General features: G+C 34.7%; 1 protein-coding gene across 9 annotated transcripts in view; it reads left to right on the top strand.

Moving 5' to 3' along the window:
• Positions 1–20,218, top strand: part of Dmd (dystrophin) — a 2,313,977-nt gene that overhangs the window by 1,425,143 nt on the left and 868,616 nt on the right. For all 9 annotated transcript variants that reach the window (XM_075957213.1, XM_075957212.1, XM_075957218.1 and 6 more), the window contains one exon: positions 16,817–16,992. In XM_075957213.1, coding sequence (XP_075813328.1) covers positions 16,817–16,992 — 176 coding nt within the window. The remainder of the gene's footprint in view (positions 1–16,816; positions 16,993–20,218) is intronic.

Here is a 20,218-nt window from a genome sequence, read left to right as displayed (position 1 = left end):
CCAAGTGCTGGGATTAAAGGCGTGTGCTACCACTGCCTGGCAGGCCTCAAACTCACAGAGATCCGTCTGCCTCTGCTTCCCAAGTGCTGGGATTAAAGGCGTGTGCTACCACTGCCTGGCCGGCCTCAAACTCACAGAGATCCGCCTGCCCTTGCCTCCCAAGTGCTGGTATCAAAAGCGTGCGCCACCACTGCCCTGCCAAGTCACTTTGTGTCAGACCAAATCTGCCGCTGTGGCAGCTTTTGTTGCAAAACCGCAGGTACTTAAGCTTCCGCTAATTCAGGCAGTGGGGTTCCGCTGTAAAACTTAGCCAAGGCAGGCAGAATGGGCCTGTGTGGCCGAGTATGTCTCGGACTCGGCACTGGGGCCGGAGTCACGAACTGAAAAACAGCACCCAGGAGGGTGCTGTGTTAGCTAGCGGGCTACCCGCTTGAGTCGGGGGCAAAATAGCCCGACGTTGGACGCCAAAATGTAGCGGCGTAAACGAATGCAGGCAGTTTGTAAAAATATATATAGTTTTAATGTAGAAATAGACTTACAGAACCACCGTTCCCGCGGAGACCAGGAAAGTAGAAGCGACAGCTCGGAGCACGCTCACCAAATTTATAGGCAGACATTAGCCCGAGGCGAACACGCCCCCTAAGGGGAGGGACTTATCCCTACACACTGTCAGATGTGGGGTTGATGATCTTTTCACATTCTGCAGGCAGCCATTTTATTCTACTGATGGTGTCCTTTGCCTTACAGAAGCTTTTCAGTTTTATGAGGTCCAATTTATTAATTGTTTATGTTAGTGACTGCACTATAAGTATTCTGTTCAGAACATAAAATCTTGTGCCAATAACATCAAGACTATTTCCTACTTCTCTTCTATCAGATATAGTGTGTCTGGTTTTATGTAAGGTCTTTTATTCACTTGGATTTGAGTTTTGTGTAGGGTGATAAATCTGGATCTATTAGTATTCTTATACATGCAAACATTCAGTTTCACCAGCATCATTTGTTGAAGATGCTATCTTCTTTCTGGTGTGTATTTCTGGTTTCTTTATCAAAAAACCAGGGGTCTATATGTGTGAAAGTTTATATTTGAGACTTCATTTCAATTTTATTAATCAATGTGTGCATTTTTTATGCCAACAGCATGAAGAATTTATTATAATAACTCTGTAGTACAACCTGAAATTGGGAATAGTGGGACCTTTAGCAGTTCTCTTATTATTCAGGATGGCTTTAGCTCTCCTGCGTTTATGTCCTATATGAAGGTAAGAATTATCCCTTCAAGTTCTGTAAAGAATTGTGTTGGAATTTAGATAGGGTTTGTGCTACATCTTCAGACTGTTGTAAGTTGTAAATCTTATGTAAACCCTACTGATCCATGGATAGAGGATATCTTTCCATTTTCTAATATCTTCTTGAATTTCTTTCTCCAAAGACTTGGAGTTCTTGTCATACAGGTCTTTCACTTGGCTAGTTAGAGTTACCCTAAGATATTTTATATTATTTGAGGTTATTGTGAAAGGTGTTTTTTTTTCCCAATTCCTCGATACATTTGCCATTTGTATATAGGAGAGCTACTGATATTTTTGTTGTTGTTAATCTCATATCCAGCTATTTTGCTGAAAGATTTTGTCAGCTGTAGGAGTTCCTTTGTGGGATTTTTAGGCTCAGTTACATATAATATCCTATCATCTGCAAATAATGATATTTTGATTTTGTCCTTTCCAGTATACAAACCTTTATCTACTTCCGTTGTCTTATTATTGTTCCAACTAAAATTTCAAGTACTATTTTGTATATATACATATTGTATACATACATATAAATAAATACATACATACAGAGAGAGAGAGAGAGAGAGAGAGAGAGAGAGAGAAGGCAACCTTGTCTTGTTCCTCTTTTTATTGGAATTGCTTTGCATTTTTCTCCATTTAATTTGATGATGGTTATAGGTTTGTTATAAATTGCCTTTTAGATTTATTTATGTCCCTTGTATCCTTAATCTCTCCAGTCATTTTATCATAAAGGGATTTTCAATTTTATCAAAGCATTTTCCGCATCTATTGAGATTATCATGTGTTTTTTTTCCTTTGAGTTTGTTTGTATGGTTCATATGGGAAAATGAAATTAAAATGTCAGGTGGGTTTTTAAGAGCACTGGCTTCTGCTCTTCCAGGGGACCTAGATTTGATTCCTAGCACCTACATGGTAGCTCACCACTGTCTGTAACGCCTCTTTTAGTAATCTAACTCCCTCTTCTTACTTCTATGGGCAACAGGCACACATATGTCATGCACAAACTTATATAGAGGCAAAAATAAATAAATACAATTTAAAAACCTAAAATAAAAACAAATCTTTTAAAAGGAAACGAAAATGCATGAAATGGGCATTTATATCAGGTACTGTTCAGAGCTTAAATTTTGTAAATGAATAAACTGAAGATAATGTAACTTGTTCTGTATCACATAAATGACAATTGTGTGTCATCTGAACTTTGCATTGAATCCATCAATTTCTTTTTTTTTTAATTTATTAAAGATTTCTGTCTCTTCCCCGCCACCGCCTCCCATTTCCCTCCCCCTCCCCCAATTAAGTCTCCCGCCAGCCCGAAAAGCAATCAGGGTTCCCTGTCCTGTGGGAAGTCCAGGGAACCCCCACCTCCATCCAGGTCTAGTAAGTTGAGCATCCAACCTGCCTAGGCTCCCACAAAGCCAGTGCGTGCAGTAGGATCAGAAACCCATTGCCATTGTTCTTGAGTTCTCAGTAGTCCTCATTGTCCTCTATGTTCAGAGAGTCCGGTTTTATCCCAGGCTTTTCCAGACCCAGGCCAGCTGGCCTTGGTGAGTTCCCAATAGAACATCCCCATTGTTTCAGTGTGTTCTAATCTATGACAAATAAACTGATAAAGTTTTATTTGTTCTGATAATATGTAGAGTATAATATTTTGTGTTAGGCAATATATATCAGCTTTTCAAAAAGAAATTTTCAAATGTATCCTAGAACTTAAATAGGTATGGGATACTAATGAAATCTGTTTCAAATTTATTATGTGTTGTGGTAATATTATTTTCTCATTATCTATTTTTTGGTTTTGTTCTTGAGTAAGACAGGATAGACAGCACAGAAAGAGAGCTTTTGAATGTAACTATATAATATACAATATAAATAAATAAAAGAGCATTGGAATACAAAGATCAGACTATTCAATATGATTATCATCTTCTTTTGTGCCAATAAAATTACTTTAAGAAACAAAAGAGAGCAATGATCAGCTAAATCTTTTCACCAACTGTTCACGTAAGCAATTTCCCTTAATACTCATGGAACAAATAAAGGTCTCAATTGCTCCGGTGGGGCTACATGGCTTACTGCTTTTATTGGGCAAAATAATTTTGGGGATGATCATGGAGACCTTTCTGGGACACTTGGTGTTCAAACCACAATATTCTGGAAATAAATCCACAGGTTCTCATCCTCTGTGGAAGCAAAAGAAGAACCTCTTTTCCAAAGTAACACATTTTTAGACCCAAATTTTGAAGACAAAATACCTTTAAAGTATATACACTGGTTGTTTAATTCTTTCACAGTCAAAAAATTTAAAGAAAACACAATAATATACATAAAACAGACTCTCTGTGTATATTCCATCTTTACATGGCTTATTTTTCTTACGATTACTTTTTTTTACAAGTTTAATGTTTATTTTATTACCTTTACTCCTTTAATCTATGACTGTACATTTTTATATTACATTTACTTTTATCATCTGAAAAATAATTCAAGTCACTGTATATTGTTCATACTGCAGGGGAGTACAAGTTAAAACTCAGGGGCACATGTTTCCTTTTAGAAACAAGTTGTCATACAAGCAAGATTTAGCTGCCTCTGTGTTGTCTGTGTTAACGACTGTTTGCACCTTGTTCAGTCATCCAGGAATGCCATTTAGCAGAAAAAGATAGATAGTGATAGCAGTGAGTTCTTCCTATTTTTTAAAACTCAGATGACATTTGGCCACCTCCAACATCAGCATAGTTCCTCTAAGAGCATTGGCAGCAGGGTTAGACAGGATCGTGTAAGTTCTCTCATTTCTCTGGAATGTAACTGCTCCGATACAAGAGATTTTCAGCTCATTTAGAGCAGTAAGGTACTCTTGTAAAAATCCCTCACCTATTTTGGGCTTCATTTCCACTGTACAGTTATGCGTTTTCCAGTCTGATGAACATTTCTCTTGACAGAACAGACAAACTAACGGAACTAAATGACTCTGCTTTCAGTGTCATGCCTATCCCTAACATTCCTCCTTCTGCCCCAATCAGGGAACTTTTGTCTTTCTAGTTCCTACTATTTTTGGCTCTTTGTGGAAGTAAAAAGGCCCTGATGCTGTCTTTGGTGTTATCACAAACCTCAATTCATAGCTTGACTTTTCTTCTGAGTTTCTGACACTGTGCATTGTTCTTCTATTATTTGTCCTTGGTCATGTATTTCTTAAATAATCCCAGGTTTCTAGCCTTTTAGAGTCTGGGGTTATTTGGGGATTACATGTAAAGTGTGGTGACTCTCATTAGATTCCAACGGTTATTTTATATTTGTGATTTTCACCAATATATTATGAAATTTTGATTTTTAACACTCCATCGGGATAATTTATCTATCTTATCCTTTAGAATTTAAGATCATGGGATCACCACATTTTTCCTTTCTTAATCTAATCAAAATTCCCTAACTCCCCTTTTGAAAGAAGATTGTTCATTCATTTCTCGACCACCCAGACTCCCGAAATAATCACACAGAAAAAAAACTATATTATTTGTAATACTGTTTGGTCAATAACTTAAGCATATTTTCAGCTATTCCTTATATCCTAAACTGACCCATCTCCATTAACCTGTATATCGCCAAGTAACTGGCTTACTGGCAAGTTTTTATCAAGCATCTCTCTCCAGCAGGGCTACATGGCTTCTCAATAACTCCTCCTACTCTCTCCTCCTCTATCTGCTTGGAACTCCCACCTTGCCCTATTCTGCTAAGCCATTGGCCAAAACAGATTTATTCCTTAATCAATAAAAGCAGCACATAGACAAAAGTACTTCCCACACCACACCCCAAGCAGACAAACATTAGTTTTTGTTGTAATTTGAGCGGCAGGGCTGCGTCCCCAGCACCCTGGCCACCTGCTAGCTTATGCCCTGAAATAACAACACACAAACTGTATTCATTTAAACACTGCCTGGCCCATTGGTTTCAGCCTCTTTACCCATTTCTAATAATCTATGTAGCACCACGAGGTGCGCTTACCAGGAAAGATTCAGCAAGTCTGACCTGGTGAAGAGGCAGAGCTATCGCGTCTGCCTGGTAGAGGGGAGCATGGTGTCTCTGAGCTCACTTCCTCTTCCTCCCAGCATTCTGTTCTGTTTACACCTCCCACCTATGTTTTAACCTATGAGGGCCAGCCAAGCAGTTTCTTTACATTTTAAACAATGACCTTCCTCCATCAAGTTTTTGTTGCTGTTGTGTATTACAGATTGCCCAATTTCATCATTATGTATAGGGATTAAAGGACAAATGATAAATCACCTCTGTAAATTCATCAAGTCTGTCCCAAGTCTCCTTATTAGGCTTCAGAGTCCTTTTTAATTCTTGATACAAATAACTGAGGTCTGACTATTAGCCTACTGTATAAAGCCTATACTGTATAAATTAAAAGAGGAAATACTTAAATTCATTACATCTTTTAACATAGCTATAGTATTATGTTAAGTTCTTGAAAGGAATATTGCAATAATTTATTAATTGAAGTAAAAATACATATGAAAAGAAACATATATTTGGGAAGACATCAAAATCTTGTTTTTATATGGAATTTGAATTCAATCCATTTAGTTCATGATTCAGTCTGTGTAATATTCATATCCTGCCATATAATATTTGTTTATCAACATGTCATTGGAAATATATACATTTTTAAGACTACTTTTTTTTCTTTCTGGTTGAAATATCATGTGTTTGAAGTAACTGTTACAAGCTAGAGTTTTCTAGATATAATTATAGTGGCTAAATACGGTGGGATAGAAACATGGCCGCAAAACTGGTAAACTCATAAATATTAAACATGAAGTCTGGTAAGTTTTGAGAGTTGGTTTGGATTAAAAAGCCAATATCTCAGTCAAAAATAGAACATTTATATGATCTCAAAAAAAGGTGTCTCATACTCCTTCCAGCCAATCCATACTCCGTATAAGCACATTATATATCTTATTTCTATCAGTACAAATTTATTTTGTCTGGAATTCTTATAAATGGAATCATTTAGTATGTACTAGTTTGATAATCATATAGTTTTTTAAATTCTTCCATATTTTATTAAAATGGGAACATTTATTTAGATGGCTGATTAATATTTCATATGTGAGTATTTTACCATTTCTGTTCTCCTTTTGAAGAATATTTGCATTGTCTTCAGATAAGCATACATGAAAATGTATGTACAAGACTTTTGTAGAGTTTATTTTCATTTATTTTCTAAGAAAGGTTTTTAAGTACAATCACTGAATTAACTATTTCATTGTGTAATATAATATAATGTCTTTTGGGCCTACAAATTGGCTCAGAGGGGAATGGTGCTTACTACCAAGATTGATTACCTGATTTGATCCCTGAAAACCATATGTTGAAAGTGGAGAACCAATTGACACCTGAAAGTTTCCTCTGACTTCCACTTGTGTAGTATGTCATGTCTGCCATCTCTATAAATAAACAATTACATACAGAAGTGAATATAAATGATAAGATATTGTCAAGCAGTTTTCTAAAGTGGTTGTGGCATTTTATAATGCTCCACGGGGCTCTATTTTCTTTCTAACCTTTTCAAGATTTGATCAGGTCAGTGATTGCCATTTCACAATTTTATAATCTATGAAAGAATATTTTATAGTTTTAATTTATATTGTTCCCCAACCTGCCACTATTAATCATAATTTCTTCTGCAATTGGACATCCATATACAGATTATCTGTCCAAGATTGTACCTTACTTATTGTTTGATGAAAGTTATGTCACTTTAAATTCACTTTAGCAGGCTGGAATTTGAGGCTGAGAAGGAGTTTCCTACTTTTGATTTTATTTGTTTTTCTAAGTTTATTGAAATACAGTGTTCCTTTTCAGGAAAAGTATATTGGTTTCATAGAAACACTGTCATAGCATCTTTATCAGTAGTATGAAGTGTTTAAGTTTTTCCACTTTCTTTGACCAGCTGTTAACAACACTCTTTTTATAACAATCAACAATGATCTTTTAGTCATTAACACTACATGTTTAAAAGTATAGAGGTGATTTTAATAGTGATTTTTATCACATGTATTATCGATATACACAGTATCTGTACATTCAGTAAAAACAATTGGTTCATTCACATAGATATTTAATTTAAAAACCATTAAAACAAGCATATTAGAAAACTTGAGTATAATTATAAGCTTCGAATTGGAACCATAGATATTAGATATTATAGATTTAGAAAAAACACCACAAAGTAAACCCAGTCTGTGTTGCAGTAGAATTTTGTAAAAATAAACAGATAAGTATTTGTATAAAATCATTTGTGAGGTGTCCTTCATTTATCCATTTAAGAAATTATTTCTGTGTACCACCATGTATCTGGCACATGGCTGGTACAGTAGGCACCGAAGGGACAGCAACAGTTACTTTCTGCTTCCATGGAGCTCCTTGTCTAGTGCATTGGATGTAACAATTAGAACAGTAGAAATTTGTGTTTGTGTGTATTGGATGACAAAGAATGGGTAAAGGTTCGAGGAATGACCAGAGTTTCCCCATTGCACAGGAGTGAACCACCTCTGTAGAATCATACATGTAGACTTGGAAACTCACTTTCACATGCCTGAAAAGATCTCCTACAGAGCTGATTTAAAGGTCTGAATGTTGTCTCTGTTATTTCAGTTTTACTAGGCAAGGAAATAAGCATTCTTTTTGTTCATCTATCTGGAAGATTAATCTAGAAAGGTCATATACAATATTGTAGGAATAAATAATTTGAGAGGAAACAATTTGGAGGATATATCTTTAAATGACCAGAGTGCGTAAAAATCTTGTGCAAGTAGGATCAAGTGTGCAAGAACTGTAGGAGTATCAATAATATAAACAGTAGCCAGAGGAAAAGCAAGTGCAGGGTTCAAATATATGATTCAGTAGTTTCTAGACCGGTAACTGACAAAATTCATATGTCATTCAAATAAATCAATAAAAATCATTTTCAAAAGAGATGTTAATATTGGCTTGAAAATATTTCCTTTGATGCTTTACTTAAATGGAAAGTTTGTTTAATGCTGAGTGTTACCTTAGGAGGAACACATTGCTAGAACTAAAACCTTAGGAAATGATTCCATTACATAATTGCCTCTTTTCCTTTCCACAAATAAGATTGAAAAGGAAGGCAATTCGGTTTCAGTTCGTTTTCATCTCTGTAGTTATTGCTGGACATTTAAATATTCACATGGATAAGTGGGACTGTTCCGGCACTGTATTTTCTTAAGTCCTCAGTCATTTCACTCTCCTGGATTCATTTGGTTTGGATGAGGTTCACAATCACGCATACTGTTGACATTTTAGAATATGCTAATAGCAGAGAAAGAATCAATCCTTTTGTGCCTGATGGTTTGGGTTTCCAGGGTGTATGCCCAGGCAACAATTGCTGCTATCTTTGCCTTTTCTCATTAGATTCTACAAAACACAGGAATGGAAACACACAATAGATAATGAGTTAGAAATTAAAAAACCCAACAGCAGCAATTAGAATTTGAATTAAAATGAGCTTGTATTTAATGGCTTTATAACTTTGGAGAGGTATAAAAGATTTTACATTGCTATGATGCCCAATTCGTGTTTAGATACATAGTGTTAATTTGCCTTGGAGCTTTCCTAACCTAAACTGAATGCTTAAAATCAATGAATAGATGTTAAACATACAGATCGGTTCTATAAACCTTTTCTATCTAATTTCTGGGTCTTTCCATCTTCGAGGTCCTGGGAAACTACTCCTTTCCTTGTGGAAAAAAATAAGGTTCTGAAAGAATTCAACTGACTTTAATGTCGCTTTTCTATATTAGTGTATAGTATAGTTCCCAAAATTTACTTTGAACTTTTTACAAATTAGAAACCACCCAAATGTCTAGTGATATCATATCATGTTCATTCTCTATGAATCAACCCTGTTTTATAACATTTACTGAGCTGAACATTATTTAACACTGCATTACAAAAGGAATGCTAAACAAACTGTCCTCAAGGTATTTGCAGTAACAGATGAAACAAATTCTTTGTTTCTTATCCTAATTTCATGCTAAACTTTCTCTCTCTCTCTCTCTCTCTCTCTCTCTCTCTCTCTCTCTCTCTCTCTCTCTTTCTCTCTCTCTCTCTCTTGTTTACTTGAAGTATGTCCAAAGTTGAAATATCTAACCTGTACTGAAGACCAAGCTAGCAATTATGTAGAAAAAAATTGTATACCCAAATCATGTGTTCTGCAACCAAGACCACTTAACAAAGGAGCAAGCATGTCTGTCAGACACTAGCTGCCTTTTAGCAGAGAAAGGCCAATTTGTTTTCTTAACAAATCGGAACAAATGGAGGAAAAACAAAAACAAACTGCTTTGAAGTGTTCTCAGGCATTTTCCCTGAAGTTCTCACAAGTGATTTCAAACCCAAGAGGGACTAAGTAAACCTGTGAACCTAGAAAAGCCTAGCATTGTTTGATCAAAGAAAAACGTAGTTAATTTGAAAGTTGTGTACTTTATGGCAACAGTTTTCTCTAAAGCAATTCAATTGACTTTAGCGAATGGTAGAATAGTAGTAACATACTCCACAAAATACATTTAAACAATCAAACAGACAAACGGACTTTAAAACATATATGGTTTGATAGCACATATTTGATAACAGATTTAATATGAAGACCCTGTTTCAGAACTTTAAAAGCCATAGTTGTGTGTGTCTGTGAATGTGTGGGTGTGGTGTTTTTGGTGAGTGGAAAGTATGTGTAGGTGTAAGCATGATATCTCTTTGTATAACAGTTTGCACTGAATTTCTGTTTAAAACTAAAGAGAAAATACACACACATACACTGTTTTCTACATGTGGTACTTAAAGTAATTCATGATAAATTTGCCTGGTATTTTTGTTAAGAGATAGTAATAATAATAATTACATATCAATATTACCAATGAGATAAATACATGCAAATTAAATTTTATTACAATTTGATATTAGATATTATTCAAAGTCTCATAATAATAAATTACTACTGCACATAATTTTTTATTTAGTTCACTTGCAAGCTGTTTGTTTTGAGAAGGAAAGTGTCTAATTCTGTTTTTAAAACGAGTTTTTTCTTTTAATGACAGTCATTATCACAAGCAAAGATCAAATTACGCCAATGAGCATGCCTACTTTGTGTCTCAAGGGAAAGACAGGTTACTAGATGAGATCTAAAGGAACACCTCCTAACCCCAGTTCCTATTGAAAACTCATTAAAAAGTATACATGTGGTTTCACTGATTTTACTAATGTAGCATAATAAATGTTTAATGGACTGGAAAGAAAATGAGACCAGGGGAAGGAAGAGGCTAAGGGGATATTTAAGAAATTTTTCTGATGTTCATTTGCAAAGACTGGCTCTCTTTGGTTTGATTTAGTTTGCAAATTACTAGTAAAAGCTCTTTCAGACTTTTTCCCAAAGTTAAATCTGAGGCACACTTAAAATCTGGAGATGAATATCATCGTCAAGACCTAAAAACACTCCAGTCAAAAAGGTAGAATGAAAGCCATTCCTTTTCCTTGGGACTTTGAGCTAAACTCTTGGGGAGTGGGTGGGAGAGCAGCAGGCTGCTAGGACATATGGGGAAGAGGACTTGATCTTGAAATTAGTAGGTAATCCTGACTCTTGCTTTTCTCATTCAGAGCCTTCCTGGTCTCCAGTCTCACACCCTATACTTTTGATTCTTTGCTTTCAACTTGGCCTTTCCTCAAAAGCGCAGGAAGCTTTGGCCATCTTTCAGTCTCTCTCACTGGGTTCTGCAGCTGTTCATGCATGATCATTACATCTGCCTCCAGGACTGAATTACCTAATCCACAAATTACTGAACAAATATGCGCTGCCCCTGGGCCTCCTCTGTACTTTGGGAATTTGCCTTCTTTGGATTGATTCAGTGAAAAAACTCATTGTTGGATAAAAATTGAAAGATACGTTATGTAGCATGTTAGAATCTCTGAAGACAGTGGTGACTATCGCGTTAAGGAATTAAGGCAGGAAATAAATTTATTTTCTTCATCTTTGAGATCAGATCCCAGACTATTTTTCCAAATGTGTGCATCCTAGGAACTAACAGGGAAAAACAATGGAAATGATTTTCAATAGCACATAAAAGAGACAAAGCAGCATGAGGTTGAAAAACACACCAAAATTCACCTGCCTGTTTGACAAATATTTGTTGGTTCATTATCTTACATATTTTCTCTTCATCAATTAGTAAACTAAATCAATGATTAGCCTGCCTGAAAAGAATCAAGATTGCAATAATTGAAACCCTGTGACAGGATACAGAATTAGGTATTCACTCACTGAGGTTTTGTATACTTTTGCTTTGTTCCGTCAGCCTTCATCTTTATCTCCCAAATCATACTGTATCTCTCTTGTTTACCTATTTCATTCCTTAGTTTGAAGTTTGCAATTCATCTATTTCCTACATAGTACATGTACCATTGCATTGTACATGTTCTCATAACTGTGGTGTTTTACACTTTGGTGCCTTGCTTTTCTGTATTTATCACTGTTTATTTTCCATTCATTGGATTTTCATATGACTCTGGAAATTTTACAAGTAGTCTTTTCTAAAATTTATTCCGTGTGTCACAGAAAAAGTAGGGTTTCTCTATTTCTTATTCTTCCATCTCTAAATGATTCACATTTTGCCTTCAGTGTATTTCTTGTTTCCTCCCCTCAATTTAACAAGACTTAAAAGAACTTAGACATGTAACAGTGATGATTTCTGTAATTTCAGTTCCCTTCCTGATTAAAAAGGAAACTAAGAGCAATACAACCGTTATCAGACAGACATAGCCCTTGTGTATTCACAGTTAGTTGCCCCCACCTTTGTTTCATGGCATATCAGTTTTAAACACCGTCATTGCCCCTTTTGCCAGGTCACTGAGATTCTGATTCTGAAGGCTTGGCATGGAAATCGGGGCTTTTCTGTTTTGAAAAGGCTCCCTGGGGGAGTTTGATATGCACACCTTATTAAGAATGAATGCTTAAATATTGGAATCAAATCACAAAGCTTTCTAAGTATGTTGAAAAATCCAATAGATTTAATTATGATTTTCATTTTGTCCAATATTAAAACTAGATGTTAATTGCTACAAAAGTAGATAAGGATGCCAATGACAACTGTATATTAATTTAATATCAAACCTTAAAATGTTCATTGCCAATGAATAATTCATTACCTATAATAAGTATACACTATAGAATTAAAATTAATGGTTTTCATTCTGTGAATGAAGCTATTGAGACTTCATGTTTAATGTAAATTGAATGCTATCTTTTTCTGCCTCATAAGCTAAGCATGGTACAGCAAATAAAATTTTTATTTACTGTTTGATCCGTTTTTTTCTCTTATGCTTTATAACTGAAAATTCTTCTTAAGTAGAACATACACTATAAATATTTCTTTTTGGATACAAAGTCTTCTCAAACAAATTCAATACACTATTTAATGAGGTCTTCTTTTGCAAAGTTAAAAAAGAAAACTAAAGGCTTTGATTTAGGATTCTGTATAAATGAGATTAAGAAATAATAATTTTAAGTAATTATTCCATTTTTAGCTACACAATACTATCTTATCTGCAATATGGAAATAATAAAATCCTTAATTGGTTCTACAATTGAGCTGTAAAAGTCACCATAGACATCAGCTGGGAGATTCAGCACTAAGATCCAAACTACCAATGGATGTGTTTGACATAAGAAATCTGAAGTGGTTTTATCATTGTGACCAGCAATAAAAATTCTTTGCATACAGAAGATTCATGACATTTACTTTACAACCTTACTATGCAAAGCTTTGTCTGTTTTGGCACTATTCCCCTCCTCTTAGAGAGAGTGAGAAATATAGAATCCCTGTCCCTCTGTAGACCCGATGATGCAGAATCTTCAGTTTAACTAGATCTATATAAGTTTCCTTTAATAATTTTTAATTTTATTATGATAATTTATTCATAAGTAAATGTTTATTTGGTAATACAAGTACACCATATTGTACAATATCTATTCTTTTTTTCCCCTAACACTCCATCTTGTCACTCCACAGTACCTCTCAAGTTTGTGTCATCTTCTATAATTCTGAGTCTTTTATTATTACTGAGTCCAGTAAGTTCTTGTGTCCTGGGCATTTTAAAACTATGAGCTTCAAATCTCTGAGTAATTTTGAGCAGCATGTGATTGTACAAAGATGAAATCTAAGAATGCTTTCTAACTGCCTCCATGCTTACTCTTATAGGCAAAGCTTTTCCCTTCAGGAGTCTCATGTATGCTTGCGTGATTCTAGTTGCTTCCAAACCCTGGTGATTTTATTGAACGTTTCATATTACTTCCAGACTTTTCTTTCCTAACCCTTTGTCCAATTTCTAGTTTAGCTTCAATAACCTATCTTCTAGGTGCCTATACTTGGCTACGCTGTCTGCCTCATCATTAGTCCATCCTTCTTTAGAATAACTCAGTAGCAAAAAAGGCTTGGTACTTGTAGAATTTTTTTCAGAGTGGAAAGCTCTCTCTCTCTCCCTCTTTCTTTCTGTATCTCTCTCCTTTCTTCCTTCCCTTTCACTTTTTATTATTTAATCAAGGATTCACGTAGCTCAGACTGCTTTAAACATTTTGATCCCTACACCTCCACCTCCAAATTAGCAGATACTGAGATGACATGGAAGTGGCAACACACAGAGCAAGAAAATGAGTTGTCTTCAAATGACTTTCCATGAATTACAAACTCCATAATAAAAATAAGATATACTCTGTTTATCCACAATACATGCCCATGGTTATAACTCTGCTTACCCTCACATTCTCATAACAGCAATATAAAACCCAGGTTATTTAATTGCAAGAAGTAGACTACAAAATTACTGAAATAGATTGTCTACAAAGGTCCTTGCATTTTGATATCATCTTCCTCTCCCTGAACCTCTATGTGACTAAGTGCTAGCCATTTATCAACTCCCAAACTTCCTTAGAATCCTTTTGTATGTTTCCTAATAATTACTTCATTCTGCTTATGATTTATCACGTATTAAGAACCTTCATGTCTCTGTCTTATTGTATATAAGAAATTGTAACTCACAACTATACAACTGTTTCTAATCTCTTCAGCTAGAATACTACCTTTTTGTTTTGTTTTGGTTTGTTTTTTGGGGGGTTGTTGTTGATGTTTTTGTTCTTTTGGTTTTTCAAGACAGGGTTTCTCTATGTAGCTTTGGTGCCTGTCCTGGAATTAGCTCTTGTAGACCAGCCTGGTCTTGAACGTATAGAGATCCACCTGCCTCCTGAGTGCAGGGATTAAAGGTGTGCACCACCACTGCCTGTCTTCTTTTATGATTCTTTTAGTGATGCAATGATACCATCGTGTTGTGTTTTATTGGGCTAGCTTCCTTTCATCTCTTTCATTCTTTTTGCCTTTCTATATTCCTTCCTTTCTTGTATCCATTTCCCTTAATTCACAGATCTATTCACTGAACAGATCCGGATTGAAACTTCTTATACAGCTGGGTGGTGGTGGCGCATGCCTTTAATCCCAGAATTTGGGAGGCAGAGGCAGGCGGATATCTGTGACTTCGAGACCAGCCTGGTCTACAAGAGCTAGTTCCAGGACAGGCTCCAAAGCTACAGAGAAACTCTGTCTCTAAAAAACAAAAACAAAAACAAAAAAAAAAAAAAAAAAAAAACAAAAAACAAAAAAAAAAAAAACAGAAAAGAAAGAAACTTCTTATGCACCAGAGAGAGCATTCTGAGTAAGACACAAAAAGTGGCCCTATTTCTATTATTTTATTGTAATAGGAATGCAGTCACAGTTTGTTAAGACTAGTGTCTTGCTACCAAGTAATAGTTATTAATGCCTACAGTGGCGATATGAACAACTAGAAAAGTGTGAAATGTAACTGATGAGTCTGGTTGGCTAGTTGCAAGAGAACATGACATGTTTATACATCATGCATTATGTACTGTCAGGAGTATGGTCAAGACAGCAATGTAAAAGTTGAAGAGGCGTGTTTTCATTTTTATTGTGCTGTGATATGACCATCAAATGAAGACCTTGATAACATTATTGTTGATTTTTGAGGTTATTTAATTGCAAGAAGTAGACTACAAAATTGCTGTATTAAAAAGCTACTAGTAGGAACTAGAGAGGAGGCTCAGTGGTTAAGGGCACCTATTGCTCTTGCAGCAGACCCAGGTTCTATTCGCAGGTGATCTGATACACTCTTCTATCATTGGCAGGCACATTCACTTATGTGGCGCACATAAATTCATGATAGCAAATACATGTGCATATTAAAAACATAAATGAATAAAAACTGTAAAAGTGGGATTAATAAAATAGTTTGACACTGGAGAATGAGTGAAGTTCTTATAGAGAGATGATTAAGTTTAAAATCAATTTTAATTCTTTGACTTGGTAGATATGTATAAATGTCTGTTATGAACCTAGCTGGTATTGCATGAACAAGTAAAGGGATATGTGAATATTAAATCATTTAAATCATATGTATGAACAAGAATAATCTGTGTATTGTTAAAATATTGCTAGTAACACAAGGATTTGGGAGCCATTTAGATTTTAATATGAAATTATCTCAAGTTTTTACTTTGCACTTCAGATTTGCCAATGTGTTATTTTCCTTTAAAATTCTAAATTATCTCTTAGATAGGTTAACACAGAAGGGAATGTAATTTGTATTTTTAATGGTAAAAAATCATTCTCATTTTATTCATACTTGGTTGTAATCATTTCTTTCTTAATGGAACAATTTTCTGATACTTTACTCTTAAATTTCATCTATGATAAAATGTGGAATATATGAAAGGTTGACACCACCAATGACTCATAAAACTGTTCTGATAGCTATAGATTATTTTCAGATTTATTACTATACATTAGAGGTTTCTTGATGGGTTGCCCTGAAAGCAGTTAATATTCAGTTTTATGTGGCTTTATAATGCAAAATAGATTGGTGCAAACAGAATTTGAAATAAATGCCTTTAATATAGTAATTACTTTTATTTTAAAAGCTCCAGAAGGTTTTAAAAAATACTATAGATAAAGTACGTTTGTCCTTTTTCACCTTTATATTGACAACCAACTAAGAAATCCAAATACTTGGTACATGTTTAAATTTTACAACGCTTCATAGACTATTAAACATACAACATCCTTGTGGGGACAAGAAATCGAATTTGCTCTTGAGAAGGTTTCCAACTAATTGATTTGTAGGACATGGTAACATCCTCTTGCTGACAAGCTTACAAAACAAACCCTCCAGTAGAATTGAGAAGGAGCTTTCTCACTGACATGAAAGTTGTCTTTCTGTCTTGTAGCCTTTGGATGTGGGCATAGCAAGTTCGTGGAGCAGCTTTCACTGTGAGCCTTTCGATTTCTCCCTCTCGGTGGAACTGTACATGGGAGCATGTTGTTTAAACTTTTTTTTTCAAGTTAAAGGACTTGGCGTTTCATTTTTGTTTTGTCGTTTTTGGTGGCTTACAGGAACTCCAGGATGGCATTGGACAGCGCCAAATTGTTGTCAAAACACTGAATACAACTGGAGAAGAAATAATTCAACAGTCTTCAAAAACAGATGCCAATATTCTCCAGGAGAAATTAGGAAGCTTGAGTCTGCGGTGGCACGAGATCTGTACACAGCTGTCGGAAAGGAAAAAGAGGTAGGGAGCAGGGGGCTTTAGCAGAGCGAAACTGTCCTTTCTAACATGTCATTTCATAAGATATTAGAAACTGGGTCAAGAAGTCCATGAAGTTAATCAATAGCAACAAAGATTTTTTTTTTTGTTTCTCTTAGGGAGTAAGATGCATACAGTTGCTCTCTGTTTCTTTTCAGTTGTTTTAAACTTCCAAGCTTGAGTTTTAAAATAAATCATACAGCTATCCTCTTCCCTCATCTTCTCCTCTCCACTTCTCTGGACCCCTCTAGGCCCTCTGAATGTGGGTGACTTTTGTGTGACTGGGTCAGTCTGTGGGGCCACTGGCAGTGGCACCAGGATTTATCTCTCATGCTTGAACTGGCTTTTTGAAGCTGGTTCTCTTTAATGGGATGCTTTGTTTAGCCTAGATATGGGGGGAGGTTGCCTCAAAAAGACTTTGTTGACACCCAATGGGAGGCCTGTTATTCTCTGAGGAGTGGATGGGCAGTAGGGTTGGGGAAGGCAGGGTGGAGCAAGAGGAGGTGGGAGTAGGAACTGGGATTGGTATGTAAAATGAGAAAAAGAATGTTTTAAAATTTAAAAAAAATTAAAAATCACACAGGATCGCTTAATGTGAAAATCTTCAGTGTATTCCAACATTAGCAAGCTGAATTTCAAGTATTTTTTTCTCCAAAAATGATGGTGAAAGGGGGCAATTATAAATAAGTATTCTGTGGGGAAGATAGGTAGTTAATGAAATTTTAACAGCAATGCCCAGGAATTTACTGTAAAAATGATGGTATTGTTTAATATTTTTTCAACTACATTAACTACTACAATTTTGAAAAGCTACTTAGGTCAAATATCTTCAAATTTAAAAGAAAAATAAAACATAGAAAAAATAGTTGTATTCAATCACCATTTAACTTCCCCTTAGAATCTATTGAGTACACTGGAAGGCAAGTGTGTGCTGTTGGAATTGGAGTGATAGAAACTTTATACATTAGATTTGGAATTCTTATTCCAGTTATGGATGTTAGTGGTTATTATTGCATAAAGAAGGACCTTGCCTTTATTTACCAAATAAGACTATAATGATAAATAGTGAAAACTCAGTTCTATGGCTGAGTCACTACATCCTACACATGATCTGCCTAATATAAAAATATATATAATAATACAGACACAAAAGTTCTCATGCATACATTATATATACACAAAAGTTGCCAAAGATAAAGAATAATATCATGATCTGAATACATTTTAATTAATCTTTATTTTAAATTGTTTTTTTATATTAAGATGAAGTAAAGACCCCCAAACCCATTTCTAAATAAATTTCTTGGGTAGTTCTATCCTTTTTTCTATGCTTGAAATCTTGGTATTAATCATACAACCATTCTATTAATTAAATATACTAATATGTTGATATGCCAAAGGTTTTAAATCCGTATAAGTGTCACTCCTGATGTGGACTCAACATGGTAAAAATAAGATGGTAAGAAATGGGTAGATTAATGATACTGGCATGAAATATTGTAAAATAGATTTGATGAAGACATTATATCGATAATTAAATTTTTCGGAAGATTGTTTTTATATCAATTTTTGTTCTTGTTTTTATGAATAATAGTGTTTGAACAAACCATATTCTCATTTTTCTGATGCATGTGAACCTGAGTGACTAAAATCTTATCTAGTTTGACTTCTAAAAGGAAGCTGTAATTTATAAGTAATTACTGGAGCATTATATCTGTTCCCAAAAATGGTTTGAAATTTTATATTCATCTAATATTATAGAACTACTTTGTATTGACTTTGTTGTAAAATATTATCCAAATTGTAGATTAATCACACAGCTATGGATGTAGCAAGAATAGATTAGAAAGGCTTCTCTTGTTTATGTATTTTAACCTACATTACATACTGTACTTTTGTCCTTTAAAAAATCAAGATCAGCTTTCGTAAAGTTTTAAAAACTTGACTATTATAGCTGTCTATTTCATATCACATGTTTCCAAAATAAAAGTTTTCATGTTCATCTATCCAGTCAGATCAGTTTTGTGTCAGGGTTTCATGAATTTTTTATATCAGTTAAATTTTGTGAAATGTAAATATTTTTCAAACTGTTCAAAGTGACAGGTTCTTCCAGTTCAATCACTGTTACTTCAAAATACACATTAGCAAATGTACAAATAAAGTAATACTTCAACAATAATATGTTAACATGGAATTTAAAGAGACTGCAATCATGAAACTATTGTTCATCAATAGCCCATTTTTAGTACAACACCAATGGAAGTAAAGAGGAAGTTATTTATACCACAGAAACAAAATAAGATGTCTCTGCCATATAATTTTTTTATTTGTAATGACCTATAAATCAGAAATACTGAACAGTCCTTAGTCCAGAGTACATATGAAGAAAGTAATTTTAAACATAATTAAACATAATTATTTAAATCCTTACTGATAAAAAATTTAAGACCTTCCTCTTCGATAACACAACGTATCTGAAATAATTGTAGTTGAATTCCTGATGCATTTTGCAGTATTGACTTAGTGTTAGGAATCATGGATTTAACTGGATTGTCAAGGGGACTCGTGGAATATGCATATATATTCTGTATTTGCTCAGGATCATAATCTATTCCGTGCAGTCATTTTGACATTAAGGTACATCCTCTTAATATCACTTTCTTCTGAAAATTCCAGGAGAGGTACATGTCACTGAAATGTGAAAACCCATGCTTCAGGAAGTAGATTGCTGGCAGCATCATGAAGAGTATTGTATTTAGGGTTATAATGTCATCGATACAAGATTGACCAAGAGGGAAGCAAGGTGACAGGAAATGGAAATTAATTTCATAACTTTAAATTGGGCAATCCATGGACTTTAGCACTAAAATTTGTCCTATGGAATTACATTGCATCTTTGTTTTAGATACGTGATATGGCACCTCTTATTTCACACAATTACTATATTACCCTATACTAAGGAATAACTTTTCTTAATTTAAAAGATGCTCAGTGAATATATTACTTAAATTTGTCCTTTTCACAATATCTTTTTCTTCTTTCATTCCTTCAATCCTTCCTTCCCTTCTTTTGATTTTATTGTGTATGTGTGCATAATGTGAGTGTGTGCATCTTTTATTTCATGGGAAGGTCATGTGGCATATGTTCTCTCCTTCTATCTTTACTTGGATTCCTGGGGTCAAACAATAGTTGTCAGGCTTACAGGGTAGAC

This window comes from Microtus pennsylvanicus, chromosome X (assembly GCF_037038515.1).
Source record: "Microtus pennsylvanicus isolate mMicPen1 chromosome X, mMicPen1.hap1, whole genome shotgun sequence".
Lineage (NCBI taxonomy): Eukaryota > Metazoa > Chordata > Mammalia > Rodentia > Cricetidae > Microtus > Microtus pennsylvanicus.
Note: the sequence above shows the minus strand (reverse complement) of the source record. Positions and strands in the feature narration are given on the sequence as shown.